The 21,064-nt window shown below is 42.1% G+C and overlaps 1 protein-coding gene across 2 annotated transcripts in view; it reads right to left on the reverse strand.

Annotated features, from left to right (window-relative positions):
- Nucleotides 1-5,688: 5,688 nt before the first annotated feature.
- Nucleotides 5,689-21,064, reverse strand: part of ASPM (assembly factor for spindle microtubules) — a 60,984-nt gene continuing 45,608 nt past the window's right edge. For both annotated transcript variants that reach the window (XM_061161068.1, XM_061161070.1), the window contains exons 19-28: nucleotides 19,684-19,850; nucleotides 17,581-17,677; nucleotides 16,324-16,533; nucleotides 15,105-15,257; nucleotides 13,358-13,546; nucleotides 12,571-12,763; nucleotides 12,065-12,219; nucleotides 9,591-9,767; nucleotides 8,375-8,544; nucleotides 5,689-6,444 (exon numbers count right to left, since the gene is read on the reverse strand). In XM_061161068.1, the coding sequence (XP_061017051.1) occupies nucleotides 6,342-6,444; nucleotides 8,375-8,544; nucleotides 9,591-9,767; nucleotides 12,065-12,219; nucleotides 12,571-12,763; nucleotides 13,358-13,546; nucleotides 15,105-15,257; nucleotides 16,324-16,533; nucleotides 17,581-17,677; nucleotides 19,684-19,850 (1,614 nt within the window). In that variant the 3' untranslated portion in view covers nucleotides 5,689-6,341. The remainder of the gene's footprint in view (nucleotides 6,445-8,374; nucleotides 8,545-9,590; nucleotides 9,768-12,064; nucleotides 12,220-12,570; nucleotides 12,764-13,357; nucleotides 13,547-15,104; nucleotides 15,258-16,323; nucleotides 16,534-17,580; nucleotides 17,678-19,683; nucleotides 19,851-21,064) is intronic.

Consider the following 21,064-nt stretch of genomic DNA (forward strand, 5'->3'; position numbering starts at 1 on the left):
CAGATATGCAGCTGATAACCACCCTTATGACAGAAAGCAAAAAGGACAGGTCCGTCCAGTCAAAGCCCTGGTTTGTCCAGTGGTCATGTGTGGATGTGAGAGTCAGACCATAAAGAAGGCTGAGCGCTGAAGAATTGACGCTTTTGAACTGTGGTGTTGGAGAAGACTCATGAGAGTCCCTTGGACTGCAAGGAGATCCAACCAGTCCATCCTGAAGGAAATCAGCCCTGAATATTCATTGGAAGGACTGATGCTGAAGCTCAAACTCCAATACTTTGGCCACCTGATGCGAAGAACTGACTCATTTGAAAAGACCCTGATACTGGGAAAGATTGAAGGCGGGAGGAGAAGGGGACGACAGGATGAGATGGTTGGATGGCATCACCGACTCCATGGACGTGAGCTTGAGCAAGCTCTGGGAGTTGGTGATGGACAGGGAGGCCTGGCGTGCTGCAGTCCATGGGGTGGCAAAGAGTCGGACACAACTGAGTGACTGAATTGAACTGAAAAACAACCCAGATGCTCATTAATATACACAGGAACTAAACAAAAGTTACATAGAAACAATGGAATATTATGAAGTATTATTACATGTCATAACATGAATGAACCTCAGACACATGCTAAGTGTCAAAAGCCAGTCACAGAAGACTACATATCATGTGCTTCATCGACATGGCGTGCCCAGAGTAGACAAATGCAGAGAGACACAAGGTAGACTCGTGGTCGCCTAGGCTTAGACCTGGGGAGGGGCTGGTGACTGAAAGCTAAGGGTGATGAGTGTCCTAAAATTGATTATGGTGATGATTGCACAACTCTGTGATTATGCCAGGAAACACTGAATTGTACATTTTAGATGGGCTAATTGTATGGGATGTGAATTTTACCTCAATAAAGGTGTTTTCAAAAATAGTGGTCAACAATTTTAAATCAATGAGAAACACAGGGAATGTAAAAAACAAAAAATTAAGACAGTATCAAAATCTATGAGGAATTTATGCTAACTCAAAGATTGGTGGTGTTGAATTAAAAAAATAAGAATGTGTAAATCACACTTGCTGTTAAAACAGCTGACCTCTAGTTTAGGAGGAAGCAGGTATTAATAGAAGTTTTATTTCTCCTCCTCAGTATTGAGGGGGAAATCTTGAACTGGGACTATTACTTAGAATTTTGAGAATAACAAAATACATATAAAAATGTTTTATTCAGAGCACAATAGGAAACAGTATTTTAAACTTGGATGCTCTCTCTCTCTGTTTCTGAGAATTTCTTTCTTTCTTAAACTCTTTTGTGGCGCATGTTGCAAAGCAAGGTGCTTGGCCAGCAGCGATGCAGTGCTTGCTGGTAAGGTTTGCCGTGCGTAGCTCACTATTCTCTCCCACGAGGTGAAGGAGTCAAAATCAAAACATAACAGGAGGAAGACCGGAAAGAGGAGAAAGCCTCTGACAGGTAATCGAGGTGAGTAGAATTTCATTCCCATATTCCTTCCAACCTAGTCAGAAGGGCTTCAGAGGCACTGTTTGGAGGCCGTGATATTTATTTTTACGCACTGTGTCTGATTCACAGCTGAGAGAAGTTGAGGAGGTAAAGGGAAGCCGGCAGAGGAAAAGTCAGAGGCCAAAAGGGAAAGAGAAGCTGGCGTGAAGCTGAAAGGTCCACCTGTAGGCACTCCAGTTAAGAAAAGGAGAGCCAGCAAGACGTGTGTTTTTTCTCACTTTTTATTGGAGTATAGTTGATTTACAATGTTGTGTTAGCTTCAGGTGTGCGGTAGAGTGACTCGGTTATACGCACACATCCACCCACTCTCCTTAGATTCTTTCCCCACACAGCTCACTGGAGGATTGAGAGAGCTCCCTGTGCGGCATAGTAGGTCCTCATTAGTTCTCTATTTTATTTATAGTCGTGTGTATATGTTCCCTGGTGACTCAGGTGGTAAAGAATTTTCCTGAAATGAAGGAGGCCCAGGCTCTATCCCTGGATTGGGAATATCCTCTGGAGAAGGGAATGGCAATGCACTTCAGCATTCTTGCCTGGAGAATCCCAGGGACAGAAGAGCCTGGCGGGCTATACAGTCAATGGGGTTGCAAAGAGTCGGACATGACTGGGCAACTTCACTTTCTTTCTTTCTTTCTCCTCTCATAGCAATCTTTGATCCGAGAGTGATGCTAAAAAGACTAAGATGAACTGCAGAGCTATGAAGAGACCCTGGGGGTCCGTTAGAAACCAGCAGTGGTTTGCAGAGCCTGCAAGACAGAAGGAAGCTCTTGGGCCCTGACAAATAAGAGTATGTGAGAAGCAGGTACAGATTGCCTCGGGACCCCAATTCACCTCAAAACCATCTCAATCCAAACTGGATAAGGTGACGTGAAGCAGCTGGTGTTTGTAGGCTAGTTGTCAGTCAGGACCAAAAATAAATTCTCTGGGGGGGAAGATGACATCATTCACAACCTTACACTGTGTCTAAGGTTTCATCTTGAATGTCCTTTATTAATTTTTTAAAAGTAAAAGGTGTGTTTTTGGGAAGGAGAATAAAACGGACGATAAAACATCTCTTCAACTTCGGCTTCAAATATTCACAAGTAAACTTCAGAGAGCAACTCTGAACAAAATCCAAAATCACCCCCAACGAAAACCAGAAAACCAGATACACTGACACACAGCAGAATGGAAAGCAGCAGACCATTTCTGGATGGGACAGTTCACTTGAAAGAAGGCAAGGAAGTCAGTTCTCTCAGGCAGACCCATTTTTACAGGCTATGGCCTGAGAGAACTCTGCACTCAGCACTTTGCAATGCAGTGAAACCTTGGGTTTAAAGAAAAAGCCCACAGACACCGGTGAGGCGGGTGGGGGCAGTAATGTCCACTGAGAAAGGGGGCGATGGGTAGATAAGGCTGGAGAGTGCAAAAAGAGGGCCCCGACTTTTGTGTGTGATTTCTCCGTAAATCTCCAAATGATCCTTGTTTTTTTTCTTTCTTTTTTTCCGGCAGTGCTGGGTCTTCCCTGCTGCGTGGCCTTTCTCCAGTTGTGCAGAGTGGGAGCTGCCCTCGCTGCGGTGCCTGGGCTCCTTGATGCGGATCACGGAATCGAGGGCACGCAGGCTTCAGTAGCTGCAGCTCCTGGGCTCAGAGCATGGGCTCAGTAGCCGTGGCGCCCGGGCTTAGCTGCCCCGAGGCGTGTGGGATCCTCTCGGATCAGGGACCCAACTCGTGTCTCCTGCACTGGCTCCTGGATTCTTTACCGCTGAGCCACGAGGGAAGCCCCTCCGAATGACTCTTGAACATCTATGTGCTGGGCAAACTCAAAGTAACTCAGATAAGGATAAAGAATAATTGAAATAAGATTTGAGCTGCCATTGCAAAATCAGTGTTCAGCTTGAGTCAACCAAGTTGTTAAAAACATTTTTTGGGGGGGAGGGAGAGATACAGGAGAGTCCGGTCTCCACAATACAACATTCAATGAGTCTAGAATACAAGACAAAATTATGTGACATGCAAATAGTCAGAGGAGCTTGGCTAGACACACTCCAGGAGGTTGTTGAAGAGCATACTTTCGTGCGCTGAGAATGAGGCTATGAATCAGGGTGGGTTTTCACTCAAAAGCCGCCTGCATGTGAGGGAAGCAGATGGTCATCGCTTATTTTAGAGCAGAGAGAACACATGTGGAATTGAGAGGGCTTGTAGAAAAGAGGCCGTGGAACCCAGATAGCCTCAGAGAGAAAGTAACAGTAGAAGAAAGACACTAAGTATCCTATGTCTTCAATAACATTGTTAAGATAAATATAGATGTTCAGTTCAGTTCAGTCCAGTCCAGTCGCTCAGTCGACCTCATGGACTGCAGCACGCCAGGCTTCCCTGTCCATCACCAACTCCTGGAATTTACTCGAAACCTGCATACAGATTTCTCAGGAGGAAGGTCAGGTGGACTGGTATTCCCATCTCTTTAAGAATTTTCCACAGTTTGTTGTGATCCACACAAAGGCTTTTGTATAATCATTAAAGCAAAAGTAGATGTTTTTCTGGAACTCTCTTGCTTTTTCAATGATCCAGCAGATGTTGGAAATTTGATCTCTGGTTCCTCTGCCTTTTCTAAATCCAGCTTGAACATGTGGAAGTTCACGGTTCATATACTGTTGAAGCTTGGCTTGGAGAATTTTGAGCATTACTTTGCTAGTGTGTGAGATGAGTGCAATTGTGCAGTAGTTTGAACATTCTTTGGCATTGCCTTTCTTTGGGATTGGAATGAAAACTGACCTTCTCCAGTCCTGTGGCCACTGCTGAGTTTTCCAGATTTGCTGGCATATTGATGCATATAGATGTTATTAGACTATGAATGTACCAACATACCACAATAAAGATCAATCACAATTATTGATAGGAGGAAGAATCTGTTTCAAATAATGTTCAGCAGGTATGAAACTTAATGATGCCTTAGCAAAGCAAGGGCAAAGTTCAGAACAAATTTCATTTTGTTTTTTTAGATAATCCAAAATAAACCATTATTCCAAATACAAGTTATCTGCATTAATAATGGAGTATTATTCATAGAATAAAACTAGGGACTTCCTTGGCATTCCAGGGGTTAAGACTGCTCTTCTGAAGCATAGTGTGTGGGTTCGATCCCTAGTAGAGAAACTAAGGTCCCACATGCTACGTGGTGAGACCAAAAGGTGAAAAAACAAAAACAAATCAGAATAAAATTAGATTTTTAAAACTAAAAAAAAATAACAAAAAAACTGTTCATTTAAGATTTGTTTCTGAAATAGGCTTCTGTAAAATTGGAGGGGAAAAAATGGTCTATAATAGCTTTAGAAACACTACTTCATGTAACCCCCATAAGCATTTCTTGAAATAAGCAGGTTTTTAGACTATTTCCTTCTTTCTTTACATAGGTTGGAAATTTTTACATGCACCCACAAATACACATGCCTTCAAATATAGATTGTAAACAAATGTTTATCTGCACTGATTTTACCCCCTGTGAATAAGTTAAAGCAAAGTGTTTTCACTGGAATTCTTCCTTTGTTGAAAGTAGAACTATAACAGCTTATGCTTTCTTTATACCGAGAATCAGTGACAGGTGAACAATATAAAACTTTAAAAAGTAATCAAAAAGACATCATTTTCTTAATCAGTAAAAGTCTGGAAATCACCTTTCATGTATAACTTGCTAGAAATATTTCTTGTGCAAATACTAATTGGTCATAACCATCTTAGAAGAAATGAATACCAATAACATTTTATGCTGCTTGACTATATCCTAGCAGTATAATTTACCAAGTAAATAAACTGTTTATACTAAAATTCTGTGAAATGAAAAACAAAGCATTTGGGAGAGTCAACAAAAACCACACCGTTTGGAAAATTCTCAGTACCAAGAGTGCCCAAAATACTTTATTGGAAGAGGGAAATAAAACAAAAATTCTCCAGTTACTTTCAATATATTCTACAATATATTCATCAATAGGGTCTTTAGATCTACTCCAACTAGGTCTCAGACAATTTCTGACTAATTATGTTTAATCCTTATTCCAACAAGTAGTTAAATGGCCTTTCCATTTCTGGCTACTACTGATTTATTTCTAAGAGTTAAGAACTGTCCTGGCCCCCATTTCTAGACAGACTTTGGGACCTGATCAGACTGCAGACAGCCACTGGAGGTAGGTGTCTGCAGCCCAGGAACCACGGGTGCAGAGCTGGCAGCAGCGACCCAAAGCTATGAAAAACAGGTTGTGTCTCATAAAGGAACCATCTTCAGATCTGTGCTCAGGGACTAGTTTCTGTTACAACCTTGCTCTCCCCAGGTCAAATTATAGCCCCACTCAGCTCAAACTCTAGGGTTTTTAGTATGTGATGAGGTGGGCTGAATTTGCCCAATGTGCCCGGAGGGGCTCAGTTGCCCATCTGGATGGTCCTCAGTCAGGAAGCAGCAGTCGATGGCATTTGTGGGGTTATTTTATCCTCTTCTCACCTCTACCTGAGTTGGCAGACTCTTAACTTTTCAACATTAATTTTGGACGAATGCTTCAATTTACCTATAAAACAGGAACACTAAGCTAATGTTTTCCCTTTAGGAATATGATTATATCCAAACTAATACAATATTTTAAGATGACAGACGCAGATAACAGTGTCGGAATCATGTCATGATATTAGTTTGTTACTCGAATAAAGCTATTAAATAAGAGAAAGAAAGAATATAAAGTTTATTTGTTACATATATCTTTTTAACTTTAACACAAAGTCAGATTTTTAAAAATTGCACAAAGAAACCTAAAAACGCTTTCCATCTGCGTGATGAGCTTTTCTGTGTCTTCCTGTACACGCCGAGACGCTTGCCTCTGCTAATAAGGAAGGCTGAGCGTGTCCATCACCATCTGAAGAGCTTTCAGAGGAGTCATGATTTCTTCCACATTATCTCTTCTCAAAACCCAGTCTGGTTTGAGTCTGTGAGAAGAACAAAAACCTTCCATTAATCAAGTTCTTCTCTTAAAAGAGTCATGTCCACCGCTTTTTCTTAACTGAAATGTGGCCCCTCCTGGGCACATGGCCCCCTCCCGGCCCCTCACGCAGGAGGGAAGCTTCCTGTTATCGCCGTTTACATTAGATCGTTTCTCCCCATCTTCCCCGGAGGATGATGGTGGCTCCTCTGAAGCTCAGGCTTTTCAGCCATGAAACTCCAGGCTTTTGTCTGTAAACCTGGTTTCCGGCCTCCGCTCAACTCCTGTCCCATCTCAGAACTCCAAATCCTTGCAGCCCAAGGGATGACCCCTCTTCTGTCCATTTCTGCCCCTTTCCGGCAGGGCCACTCCTTGTCACATGACCACACGATAGACTGGCACGGCCCTCAGAAGGTGCCCGGCCTTCCATCCCAACCGCCACTTGGGATTCATCCGCGTCCTTGGACTTAACATGCCAATGCTCGCTGGCTCCGCCCGCTGGCGGCCTATTTCCCTGGACCTCAGTGCAAGCCCGCGCCCAGCACAGCACTGCACACCTTTCCCTCCCGTCTGCCTTGGGTCCCCTGGTATAATCTCCTTTGCAAATGCTGCTAATGCTATTGTCACTCTTTCCTACTGAATTCTGCTGGAAAGTTCTAGTCGGATTCCCAGTTGAATCCAGGTATCTGCCTTTTTCATTCCTGCAAGCTGGATGGTGCTAAAGAGAAACTAACTACACAACCAGGCTGGCTGACTGTACCGCAGCGACTGAAACCACCTAGAAATTGCTTCCTTCCTCTTTCCCCAAGATGACTATTTTATGCTGCAGAGTTAATGTTTATAATCTCCTTCACTGAGAAAACAGAATCATATCCATCTTCCTCACATGAATCCCTACCACTATACGCAATTCCATTTTCTTACTCTTTCCAGTGAAAATCCCAAACATCAATTAATTGGGGGTGAAGGGGAGTGGTCACACAGAGTGGGTGTTTCCCTATCATGGAGGAGCACTGTGTGAAGAGAGATGAAATCTAGGCCACATAAGATGTGGATGAACCTCACCAAGGTGTATTTATTAAGCTAAATAGAAAAGTTTGTCACAGAAAGCTGGCTATGTATGATCCCATTTATGGGACAAAGCAGAAAAGACAAAACTAAAGATACTGAAATCATGTCAGTAGTTTCCAGAATCCGGGGTTAACGTGAGAGAATTGACTGAAAGGGGTACAAGGGAACTTTGTTGTGACAGAAACATTTTATCTCAGAAAAGGTGCATATATACTGTTTGGAGTTTTACCTGCCCACTTCCCCCAACAATGCCCCCCAAAAAACAAACCCCTGACTATGTCCTGATGCTGGGAAAGATTGAAGGCGGAAGGAGAAGGGGATGACAGAGGATGAGACGGTTGGATGGCATCACCGACTCAATGGACATGAGTTTGAGCAAACTCCAGGAGACGGTGAAGGACAGGGGAGTCTGGTGTGCTGCAGTCCATGAGGTCGCAAAGAGTTGGACACGACTGAGCGACTGAACAACAAATGTCAAAAGGGGGCGGGGGGCGGGGGGAAGAATCTATTCATTAATATGTTAATAATTCTACAATGTAATTCATATTAAAATACACCAAGTTCTTAAATAAAAATCATAGGTTGAAAAGGTGGTGGTGGTGCTCAGTAGCGTCCAACTCTTTGCAACCCTGTGGACCGTAGCCCGACAGGCTCCACTGTCCATGGGATTTCCCAGGTAAGAATACTGGAGTGGGTTGCCATTTCCTCCTCCAGGGGATCTTCCTGACCCAGGGATTGAACCCACATCTCTTGCATCTCCTGCTTGGCAGGCAGATCCTTTATCACTAAGCTACCTGGGAAGCCCTGGCTCAATGAACAAATGCATGTTTGGTGACACAAAACTGCAGAGTACATTTACTGCTCACCTTGAAACCATTCTGGTTCTTACAGGTGTTTCTGGAAAAAAGGAAAGGCTCACAGAAGAATTCTTCTTTTGTTTACAAAGGACTCTTTCAGTATTCACTTTATGCTTATGAGCTGTAAGTTTGTAGAGACTATAAATACGGTCGATAACTTTGGACCTACTTTGAACATCCTAAAAAGAAAATGTATGTTTATTAAAATAGTAACTAGGATTAAACTTCATATCCCTTCTTTGCCAGAAGGGATTGATTGCCAAAATCAATCACAGTTAACAAACACTGTGCAGTAAATGACAAGCTTTAAACAATAAAAAGCTATGCTCTCCAAGTGCAGCAGTTAGACTGGTTTAAAAAAAGAATTACAAAGAGGGTAAATATTCAAAAGTGATACACTTAATTCCATACTGAATAAAAAAGCAAACATTAAAGTCAATATACCTATTATATATAGTTACCAAGTCTCGTGAATTTTACCTCCTCAACGATTCCAGCGTTACCCGTCTACCTCTCACAGAAGCGGCCCCAGGTCAAGCACAGACTCTGGCCCAGACCACTGAGTGCTTACACTTGCCTCCTTCCTTGATGGTCTCCCTACATCTCACACGCTTTCCCAAATCCATTCTTCAATCAGCAGCCAAGGTGATGTTAAAACTTAAACTGGAACATATTCCTCTGCTTAAGAAACCTTCAGTGGTTTCCCACGGTTCTCAGGATAAAGGTCACAATCCTATCCCGGTCCGTGGTGAGCCCTGCTGACTGCACACAGGAGAGGGTAATGCAGAGACCTCACCAGGGAAGCGCTCGACATGTCTCTACATCACAGCGAGAGGATGAGGAGTCAACACACTGGGTTGCTTCCTGGTTGGCATGGTTCTTACTTCCCTCAAGTACATGGAAGCTGGTTACTCCTGTGTCTGTGCTCAGCCATGTCTGACACTTCACGGTCCAATGGACTGTAGCCCACCAGGCTCTTCTGTCCATGGAATTTTCCAGGCAAGAATACTGGAGTGGGTTCCATTTTCCTACTTTAAGGGCTGTAATAAATTCTACTTCTAGAATTCAGCTCCCCTGACACGGAAGAGACAATCAGATCAGCCCAAAAAGCCAGTGTGAACACACACAAAACCCTATTGAAGTTATGATAATTACCGCATGAAAGTCTTGGGCTTAAGAACATGCAAAAATAACAGCAAAGGAAAAAAAGCTGGTGAATACTCACCGAAGCTCGAGTTGTCGTCTTTAATAAAACAGCCAACAAACAACAGGTTTTTGTGAAAATGCTTCTGCTCTTGTCGGCAACTTTGTCACCAGACTTTTCCTGGTACATCTGCAGAAGCTCCAGCAGGGTATCTACACAGTTTTCGACATCATAAATCGCCGAAGTCGTCTTTTCATACTGGAGGAGAACAGAACCAAGTTACGAGTTACAGTGAGCGCAGAGTCTCTTAGAAACACCAACTGAGAAGGAGGCTTAGAGCCAAATTGTGGACCATCTGCATCAAGAGCGAGGACTTTATGAGATGACTTTCCCAGGTCATTTCGGGATCCATCTTATATGCTCATGTGCCTTTTAATGTTTTTTTACCCAACCTACTTTAAAGTTCCACAAAAAATGAATCAAATCTGAAATCTCTGAAAATGCACACCTTGATGTAAATGAAAACAAGGTAAAAAACAAGGACATTTTAGAGACACCCTCTCAGAAAAATATAACATATCTGTGATAGGTAATCATAGGTTAAGATAACCATAAAGACAAGATTGACTGCTTGTTACCCTACTCATGCTTCCCGAGAAGAAGGTGAGCTTGCTTTAAAATAAATAAATGTGATGATCATTAGCCAAGAATATATCTTTCATGCTTCAATTGTGAATCACATCATTAGATTCATGTTGACATCTGCATGGTAAAAGATAATGCTACTGGTACTAAGATAAAAACAACAAAGCAATATGAACACTTTGCGCTTGTTTGGCACATCTGTGGATCGAGCACATTATGTGCACGGATTCATTTAATTCTGACAATAACATTAAGAGAAAGATACGATGACTACCCCCAGTTTACATTAAAAAAGGGGAAGCAGAGAGGCTGAGTAACCCATGGTGAGCTGCAGAGCTGGGATGCAAGCCCAGGCAGTCTGGCATCAGAGTCTCTGTCTCAACCACTGCTCCTCAAAGAGAAAAAGCCCAGGGGAAGGCTCGAAGTTACGGCTGATGGATCGGGCGAGGAGGATGAACCTGCCATGTCAACATCTCTACATGTGAGATTCTGGTGGAGACAACTTCGAGCAGCCCAAGGCCAAAGACTGACATTCGCACCTAGAGTGTCCCAGGAAGCCGGGCACAGTGGTGGTATCACGCTGTTCCCGGCACAGCGGTGGTATCATCCCGTTCCCGGGGACAGCGGTGGTTATCACCCCGTTCCTGGCACAGCGGTGGTATCACCCTGTTCCCGGGCACAGCGATGGTACCACCCTGTTTTGCCGGATGTGATAGGAAGAGGTGCTGCTGCTCTGGTTCAGCACAGCGTGTGGAGGGTTGGCTCTGGCTGGGGATGGACGTGAGCCCATGTCTGGCCCCACCACTGACCACACACTGGTCTTCGGGCTGGGACCTTCCCTCCTGTAAGGATGATTATTCCTTCACTACAAGATGGGAGTGAAAAAGCTGCCTTGAATCTCAACATTAAAGACTCGAAGATCATGGCATCTGATCCTATCACTTCATGACAAATAGGAAAGAAGTGGAAGCAGTGACAGATTTTCTTTCCTTGGGCTCCAAAATCATTGGGGACAGTGACTCAGCCATGAAATTAAAAGACGCTTGCTCCTTGGAAGGAAAGCTATGACAAACTTAGACAGCATATTAAAAAGCAGAGACATCACTTTGCCAACAAAGGTCCATATAGTCAAAGCTACGGTTTTTCCAGTAGTCATGCACAGATCTGAGAGTTAGATCTAAAAGAAGGCTGAGCGCCAAATAATTGATGCTTTCAAACTGTGGTGTTGGAGAAGGCTCTTGAGAGTCCCTTGGTCAGCAAGGAGATCAAACTAGTCAATGTGAAAGGAAATCAACCCTGAAAATTCACTGGAAGAACTGATGCTGAAGCTCCAATACTTTGGCCACCTAATTTCTGATGAGCCAAGTCATTTGAAAAGACCCTGATGCTGGGGAAGATTGAAGGCAGGAGGAGAAGGGGGTGACAAAGGATGAGATGGTTAGATAGCATTACCAATTCAAGGGACGTGAATCTGAGCAAACTGTGGGAGATAGTGAAGGACAGGGGAACCTGGCATGCAGCAGTCCATGGGGCCGCAGAGTAGGACACGACTGAACAGAAAACAACAAAAACAAAATGGGAAGGATGATACAAAACCACCCTAGAGGATTAACATGAGGACTTAATTAAATGATGCATGAAAAGCACTAGCACATAGTTAGCAAGTCCTTGATAAATGCTTGCCATCACCATTATGAATACTACAAAAACAGAAGAAATAAAATCATAAAGCACACAGTGTTTCTATGTACAGCTATGTGAAAAGAGTCAACATATCTTCCTAAGACCCTGGCACGCAGTAAACGCACTGTAACCTGGAGATCTCAGCTATAGTGATGAGCAAGCATAGACCTAACTTGTGGAGGAGAGCTCTGGACCACGAGACGCTTCCCAATCAGGATGGAAAGTACCTTGGCGACATTAAGCAAGACCTGCACAGCGTATGTGATGACCTCCATACACGGGACGCTCCGGTTACAGCTTCGGATCAAGACAAATATTTTGGAGATTGCTCCACTCTGGGCCATCTTCTCGCAGCAAATTGAAGACAGTCTAGTAACTGCCTCTGAAAGAGGAAGAGAAAAAGAGATACATTCACAGCAACAAAATCAGCATCTTAACTACTGGTGCGCGCTAAGTTGCTTCAGTCGTGTCTGACTCTTTGTGACCCTGTGGGCCGTAGCCCGCCAGGCTCCTCTGTCCATGGGGATTCTCCAGGCAAGAATAGTGGAGTGGGCTGGCATGCCTCCTCCAGGGGATCTTCCCGACCCCGGGATCAAACCCACGTCTCTTACGTCTCCTGCACTGGCAGGCGGGCTCTTCACCTCTAACGCCTCCTGGGGAGCCCCTTCCTTGTCTACTCTGAGGTAAAAGTGCATCTCTAACCTTCTACAAGATACTCTTGAAACCAACTGACCCAGGTGCTTCAGGGCCTCCAGCACGCTGGAGAGGTACTTGTACGTCAGGAGATGGTGCAGGGCCACTGCCGTTCTGTGGTAGAGCTTGTTTTCTTCTCGCACCTCCCTGTTAACACACTGAAGTCTCTGTCGAACGGCTTTAGTTTTTGTGCTATCATTTTTCTTCCTCCAAGAGTATCCTCTCCATAGTGCCTTAAAGAGACAAACCAGTAACTTGAAGGTTGCAACCCCTGATGTTGTGAATTTATATCTGTATCTACTTCCAAACAAAGTAAATATTTTCAGTAAAATTGTATGATGCAGTCAGACACTTTGCAAGTAGAACTTCAATTCAGGTTCTAATAAAGAGCAAAATAAATTTCTCTAAGAAGAAATATGTTATCATATTCCTGCATATGAGCTAAAGTAGCATTCACTGGTCAAAGGTAGCTAACTGTATTCAAAATGCAAAAATACTTTTGCAGCTCTCAGTCATCAACTTCCTACAGGGAATTTGAAAATAAAGGGCTTAGCAGTGAAACTCTGGTAGCATAGTGCTTATGAATTCTTCTATTGGCCAGCCTTAGTTTTCTAGGATGAGTGCGACTGTGGTTTTTAAAATGTTAGATGTGGAATCCCTGGGCGGCCCTGTGGTTAGTACTCAGCACGTTCCATGCTGTAGCCTGAGTTTAAGCCCTGGTTGGGGATGAAGATCCTGCAAGCCTTGAGGTATGGCCAAAAAATAAAATAAAATAAAATGTCAGGTATTGTGAGGATGAATTGCAAAATCATAATATTTTCGGTTACCTGAATTTTAGCGATTCTTTTGTTAAAGTTTTCCTGCTTTTTACGGAGGAGGAAGCGGCGGACAGCTTTCTGTATTACGGACGCAGCCCTGCTGCGCCGGCTCGCACATTCTTGAGTTTCACTCTGAGTGTTTACGATGCTGTATTCCTGAAGAAACCTCTTACGCTGTGATCTTGCTCGAAACCATCTCTGTTTAAGACGGATGAAGATCTTTATTATTTCAGGTTTTTTAAAATAAATACATACATATATACACAAATGAAATAAATAGAACATTATATTGAATATCTTTCAACCCTCCCCAGTGGCATTCCTTTTCCACTCAAGTTGGTGTAGATCCTTCCAGGACACAGTATGTGAGTGTGTGTGTGTGTGCGTAAGTGTGTGCATGTGAATTCAACCCTGTACAACATATTCCTCATTTCATAATTTATATAAATCTCATCAAGCTGTGTATTATTCGTCAATTACTTTTTTTTCTTAATATACACAAATGGGATTCTTATTCAGAATACATAAAGAACTCCTATAATTTATTAAGAAAAAAAAACACTCAACAGAAAAACTAGCAAGATATATGGAAAAAAATCTTTTTAAAATACAGTATACAAGTGAAAGAGGAGAGTGAAAAAGTTGGCTTAAAGCTCAACATTCAGAAAACTAAGATCATGGCATCTGGTCCCATCACTTCATGGGAAATAGATGGGGAAACAGTGGAAACAGTGTAAGATTTTATTTTGGGGGGCTTCAAAATCACTGCAGTTGGTGATTGCAACCATGAAACTAAAAGACGCTTGCTCCTTGGAAGGAAAGTTATGACTAACCTAGATAGCATATTAAAAAGCAGAGACATTACTTTGCCAACAAAGGTCCGTCTAGTCAAGGCTATGGTTTTTCCAGTGGTCATGTATGGATGTGAGAGTTGGACTGTGAAGAAAGCTGAGCACTGAAGAATTGATGCTTTTGAACTGTGGTGTTGGAGAAGACTCTTGAGAGTCCCTTGGACTGCAAGGATATCCAACCAGTCCATCCTAAAGGAGATCAGTCCTGGGTGTTCACTGGAAGGACTGATGCTGAAGCTGAAACTCCAATACTTTGGCCACCTCATGCGAAGAGTTGACTCGTTGGAAAAGACCCTGCTGCTGGGAGGGATTGGGGGCAGGAGGAGAAGGGGACGACAGAGGATGAGATTGCTGGATGGCATCACTGACTCAATGGACATGAGTTTGAGTAAACTCCGGGAGTTGGTGATGGACAGGGAGGCCTGACGTGCTGCGATTCATGGGGTCGCAAAGAGTCGGACACGACTGAGTGACTGAACTGAACTGAACTGATACACAGATAAGAATTTGAATAATTAACACAGGTGAAATTTTTTTTTTCAGAATTGTTAGCAGTCAAAGGAAATCCAAAACAAAAATGATATAATTTGCCATTCATCAAAATGACAGAAATCACAGAGTCTTCCAAAGGCACAAGTTGGCAAGAATGTCGAGAGAGAAACAGGTACCCTCAGACGTTGCTAGCAGAAGGGCAAATGAGTTCAGAGTACCAGAGAATAATTCATAGCTTCAGTACTGTGCCATAAAACATCAACTTATCTCTAAACCATCAAGACATCCTAATAGCTGTGTGGCCAAAGCTAAATGTTATATAACCTTACTAGAGGTATTTGGAAATTGCTTATGAAATATGAAAAAACTCTAAACAAAAATTAGGTCATAGTCTTAATGAAAGGAAAGCTAACCTGAATACAGATGGCTGAGTTAAGCTGTTTACTGTTAGCCTTCTTCAGAGCTATGTGACGTCTGTAGGCTCTTTGAATTCTAAGAGCAGACAGGTGATAAAAGGCAGCTGCTGCAAAGTGAAGAAGCCGAATTTCGGCTCTCTGCTCTGAGATCTGAAGGAGAAAAAAAGATTAACAATCAAATAGTTAACTCTTGAGATGATCAACCAATGCTTATTTCTGTATATCTTCAATATCAAGTTATATAAATTAGCAATAGTAAGTTAACTTTTAACTATTAAAATTATCTACATTGTAACTTGAAGTAATTATATTCCTTTGCTGTTGTTGTTCAGTCACTAAGTTGTGTCTGACTCTTTGCGACCCCATGGACTGTAGCACACCAGACTCCTCTGTCCATTGGATTTCCCAGACAAGAATACTGGAGTGGGGAGCCATTTCCACCTCCAGGGGATCTTCCTGACCCAGAGACTGAACTCACGTCTCCTGTATCTCCTGCATTGGTAGGTGAATTCTTTACCACTGAGCCACCTGGGAAGCCCTCAGTTATATTCCTTACTATACAATATTTTCAATGGTGAAACCCCTAACTCAGGGTATAGAAAGCAAAATTATATTTGGGCATTTCACTCAAGAATTTAATTAGGCTACCCAATAGCAGCTAGTTAAGGTTTAAAATATACTAATTATAACAGGAGAGGTCTAGGAATATTAAACTCAGGAAGGGGTAGCATGTTTCAAGCAGAATGGCTGGAGATGGTGATATTAAATGGGACAAACATTTGATCTGATTTCTGCAGTATCAGGCAGTGTCACCATGGAGCAGACTCTTGGAGCAGAAGCTCCCTACAGGGGCCTTTGGCCTTCAGAGTTCCAGCTTATACTCAATGAACAAAACACAGATTTCTCCTTTAATTTTCTTTTTTTTTTTTTCTGTTTGCCAGTGCTGCATATATAGGATGCCCAGGACGTTATGAATTCCCTAGGGAGGATTCTTCCCTGCTGAAGGTGTGGAAGTCATCTCAGGATGATCTTACAACGCCCTGAGAGAGTTGCCTGGTGGTAGCACAGGACAACTTGGGTAACAACAACCTGCTTCACACTTGGAGCCCTCACTCAGACTTCAGCTCCTTTGTTAAGATTTATTACACGAGAGAATCTATTTTGTATTTCTGGGGAGCATCTAAGGGAAACAGGTATCCTACTTAAAAATACTCACCCTTTTTCTTACAAGCCAACCATGCACCAGTGCTTGTAGGACAACTGTAGATTTTTTTAATTCGACATATTTCATCCTCTGATGCCTCCCAGCCTTCCTGGCTCGTATGTATCTCTGTATGGTCAAAGCAGCTGACTTCTGCTGGAGAAACACCTGCCTTGCTTTATATCCTCTGAAATGTGCTTGGATCAAACAAGCAGCTTGATGTCTCTATAAGGAAATATTTGCGAGTAACGTTAACATATAGAAATAATACTTCAACCCACTGGAGGTTCTGTAATTTTTCAAGGTAAAATAAAATGTATATTTTTTAGTTTAAGATGTCATATTTCATAGATTTCAAAACCCATAGAGGTCTATAGCTGAAAGTGAAGTTTTATGAAGCTGTAAACCAGGAACATAGATAGCAGGTACTCTTCCCCTCTCTTCCTCTTAACACTTTTCATTGTTAATGAGCACAGGACTAATATTACTACAAGACAAGTGCATTTAATAAAACAGCTAGTTACACTCCAGAGAAGAGAATGGATGTAAGCAGCTATGAGGGAAGCTGTCGGCAGCTTTAAGAACCATGGTGTAGTCCCAGCCTGTCTTAGATTCCTCAATTCCAGAACATCCTTACAATCAAATTCCAAGACATGTAACATCTCTGGATTGAAACAGGAACTAGGTTTGTTTTATGACACAGACCCCCACATATTAGCTGAGTGACCTTGAGCAAATCCCTTTTCGTCTCCAGACCTTGCTTTACTCATCTATAAGATGGGAATGCTGACAATAACTATCTCATGAGAATCCCCTTAGTAAATATATAATAGAAGGTGTAATAATAATAGTGGGTATATAATCATACATAGTGAATATTACATGAATGTAAAAATTTACAAGTAAACTTTTAATTTCCTTATTAAAAGATCATAGGTACCACTACTATTCCAAAACTGATGCTAAATATTTTAAATAGATTACCAATTGTGGCTGAAAGAGTATGTGTTTGACTCATACAGATAGGATATGCTACACCTATTATGACTTTTTTCCAAAAAAATCACTTCAAACTTGGGTTTGAGAATACTTTATAAATACAGGTACACACACACACAAAATATTCACAAACAGTATTTTTATGAGTGAATATAATTTTTAACTGACTGCAATGATGTGCATAAAATAAATGTATAGTTAGGTCTTTACTCTTTTTGTTTTCTGTTTTCTAAAGTAGTTCTTTACACATGAATTGCTTTTTTTAACACCTACTTTTGTCATTAAGGATTGTTCATGAATTTTTCTTCCAGAGAGTATAGCTCTCCATCTTCTCTGAATGATGACTGCTGAGGCTCTCACATTCAAAAACCTGCAAAGCGATTATTGGAAAGCAATTTCAAATTAACTTATTTAGTAAGTATTTATTGCCCACCCCCTATAAACACTAGAGGAGAAAGAAGGTATAAGAAAGGCAATGAGAGGATAGATAAAAAGCAGAAATGAGCCATTTATATTAGGTTCTAGGAAGCATGACAGCGCAGAGACACACAGAGACACACCGGGTAACAAAATGCAAAAGGAATTTACAACTGGCAATGTTTCAGTGGCCAAGAAATATTAAGTTCTAGAATGACAAAAAATTCTGAACTGGATCAGAAGAAAGGAGGATTAGCCAGATCTAGACAAAACCTCAATAAAGGGGTGGTGGTAGAATGAATGGTAGAGAATAAAATCCGAGTCCACACTGTAATCAAGTCTTTAAGCAGACAGAAGTGGTCAGGAAGAGAGCTTGGGAGGGTGGAACAGCATCAGTAAATGAGAAATGGACACTCAACTGAAAGAAAAGATGAGCGCTATCAAACGATCTAAAAAAGACAGAACTGGAGAAAAATTTAAAATGTGAGGGCTAGAGATTAAACTTTAGCATCAATATAGTAGTAATAGGCAACAACTGAGAATAAGCAGGTTCTTTATCTGCTTATTCACAACTGTGTGGAAAAGATAGAGATTAACTAAGTTATGTCACCACTTTTCCTAGAAAATAAGGCTGAATGTCAACAGGAAAACTAGATACTGGTCCTTAATAGCTGAGAGCAGCAACTACACATTTATTTCTTAAGCCTTACTCTACCCATGGAATTAATCAAGAAATGCTTCTAAGACGAATATGCTCTCCTAAAACAATCTTTAAACCACTGATACAATAATTCATCAATTCTGGGAACTGAAGAAAAAATTCTTACACTATGGAATAAACAATAATATGAACACTCTGCTAACAGCTTCTGAAAATGTGTTTCAGAGAAATGAAGTAGCAAGAGGGAAATAGAGTTAACATAGACAAGTTGGTAATCATTAAGGATAGAGAACAGGTGATAATATAAGGTTAAAAAAAAAAAAAAAAGGAAAGAAATGCTGCCAATAACTACATCAACAAACAAAATGGACCAGTGCACTAACAAGGAAAACAACATAACTAGATCAATTTACCTACTTCCCATTCTTCCATCCCTACACTTATCCTTAAGAACCTGTGCTAATCAAGTTTAAGTGAATACTTTCATATCACTTCATGGCAAGTAGATGGGGGAAAAGTGGAAACAGTGACAGATTTTATTTTCTTGGGCTCCAAAATTGCTGTGGACGGTGACTGCAATCACAAAATTAAAAGATGCTTGCTCCCTGGAAGAAAAGCTATGACAAACCTAAACAGCATATTAAAAAGCAGAGACACCACTTTGCCAACAAAGGTGCATATAGTCAAAGCTGTTTTTCCAGTAGTCACATATAGATTTGAGAGTTGGACCAGAAAGAAGGCTGAGCACCAAAGAATTGATGCTTTCTAATTGTGATGCTAAGAGAAGAGTCTTGAGAGTCCCTTGGATTGCAAGGAGATCCAACCAGTCAATTGAAAAGGATATCAAGCCTGAATATTCATTGGAAGGACTGATGCTGAAGCTGAAGTTCCAAAACTCTGGCCACCTGATGCAAAGAGCTGACTCACTGGAAAAGACCTTGATGATGGGAAAGATTGGAGGCAGGAGAAGGAGCGGCAGAGGATGAGATGGTTGGATGGCATCGCTCACTCAGTGGACATGAGTTTGAGCAAACTCTGGGAGACAGTGAAGGACAGGGAAGGCTGGCGTGCATGGGGTCGCAAACAATCAGACATGACTGAGCAACTGGACAATAGTTGGATTATACCATCAAGGCTCTGTCTCAAAAAATAAGACAATCTCAGAGATAATTTTGTTACAATAATGGAGAAAACATCAACAAACAATATAAATTAAGCATAGCAACTATCCAACAAGCGGTATTATTTTATACACACACACACACACCACACTGCCCTCTACATAGCTGAGACAGTACCGTCTTCTCTGCTGTTGGGTGCAGAAGCAACGCTGAATGATTCTAACAGCTCTTAACACAGCCAGATACTCCTTACGTGCTTTCCAGCACCTGAACCAGGCTTGAATCTTACAGGCAGCTTTCACTTCTCGTAAATATTTCCTGGTTTTGTGTCTCCTCCACACAGTCTGTTAAGCAAATAAATATAACAAATATGCAATGAGATGTCTAATTTTTTTTTTTTAGTCGGTATTGGAAAACAACTAACATAAGTTCAGGAAGACAAGATCAACTGCAGAAACGCCGTCACATCCCGACTCTTCTGTGAGGCTCGCTCACTCCTGACACGTGAGCCCTCTGAGAACAGTGGGCTAGCTCCAGCTGGGCCTCACGCAACCCTAGCAAGTATTTAAGCTGTGAGATCTGCACAACGCCGGGGAAGCCAGGTATGTGTGCTGCCCTCACCCTCTCAGTCCTGTGAAGGAACAGAGAATAAATGCACACGCTGACTCACTTCCGGGGAGAGGACGGGGATCTCCCCACCCCTCCTCAGATGCACCTGGGTTCAGGCCAGCCGGCTGTGGAATCCCAGCGTCCATCTACCCGGGGCCATCAGACTTTCCGATTCTGGCAACCCTGCAGCTGACTAAAAGCTTAAGTGAGAGTTACAACTTCTTAAGTGCTTAGCACTATACTCAGCGCTACAAGTCCTTATGTGAACACAGGTAGGTACTATTACCTCTAATTTAGAGATGAGGAAATGAAGGCCCAGAGGAACTGACACCAGTAAAAGAACTTGCTGATGTCAGAGGTAATAAACGGCAGACTTTTCTTATTTAATCTTGACAAATATCTTGTGAGATGATAATTAAGCTCTCTATTTCACAAAACAGAAATTAACGCTAAGAGACTTGTTACCTCATAGTAAGTGAATAGAGTCAAAATCTGAACCTGAGTCTATCTGATTTCAAAATACCTACAACAAACAGGATAACTACACCCTACATGGGGGTTGGTTTCTAAATTCAGTTGACAGGCGAGAGTGATATGTATGGTCAAACTGACTCCTGTGGTGTCCTTGACTCAGAGTGTTTCTATATGGTTTCATGTAGACAGACATCGCCTAGTGGGAGCCAAGTATCAGTCTTTTTGTCTCCTCGGCCTCAAAGGTGGCTTGGCTCTAGTTAGGCTCTATATAAGGCCAGTCCCATCCTCCGCTCACGTGGACCCTGAAGATCCTACTGTCATTGCCCTCTGTTCAGTGTAATTCACTTTTTCCCAACCTACTTCCTGCAACCTCCTGACTGGCCGCCCATAGCCTAGTCCATCTTCCACATTCCTGCCTGAGTATTTTTTTTTTTTTTTTTTTTTGGCCACACTGCGGGGCATGTGGGATTGCAGT

This window comes from Dama dama, chromosome 14 (genome assembly GCF_033118175.1).
Source record: "Dama dama isolate Ldn47 chromosome 14, ASM3311817v1, whole genome shotgun sequence".
In the NCBI taxonomy this organism is placed as follows: Eukaryota; Metazoa; Chordata; class Mammalia; order Artiodactyla; family Cervidae; genus Dama; species Dama dama.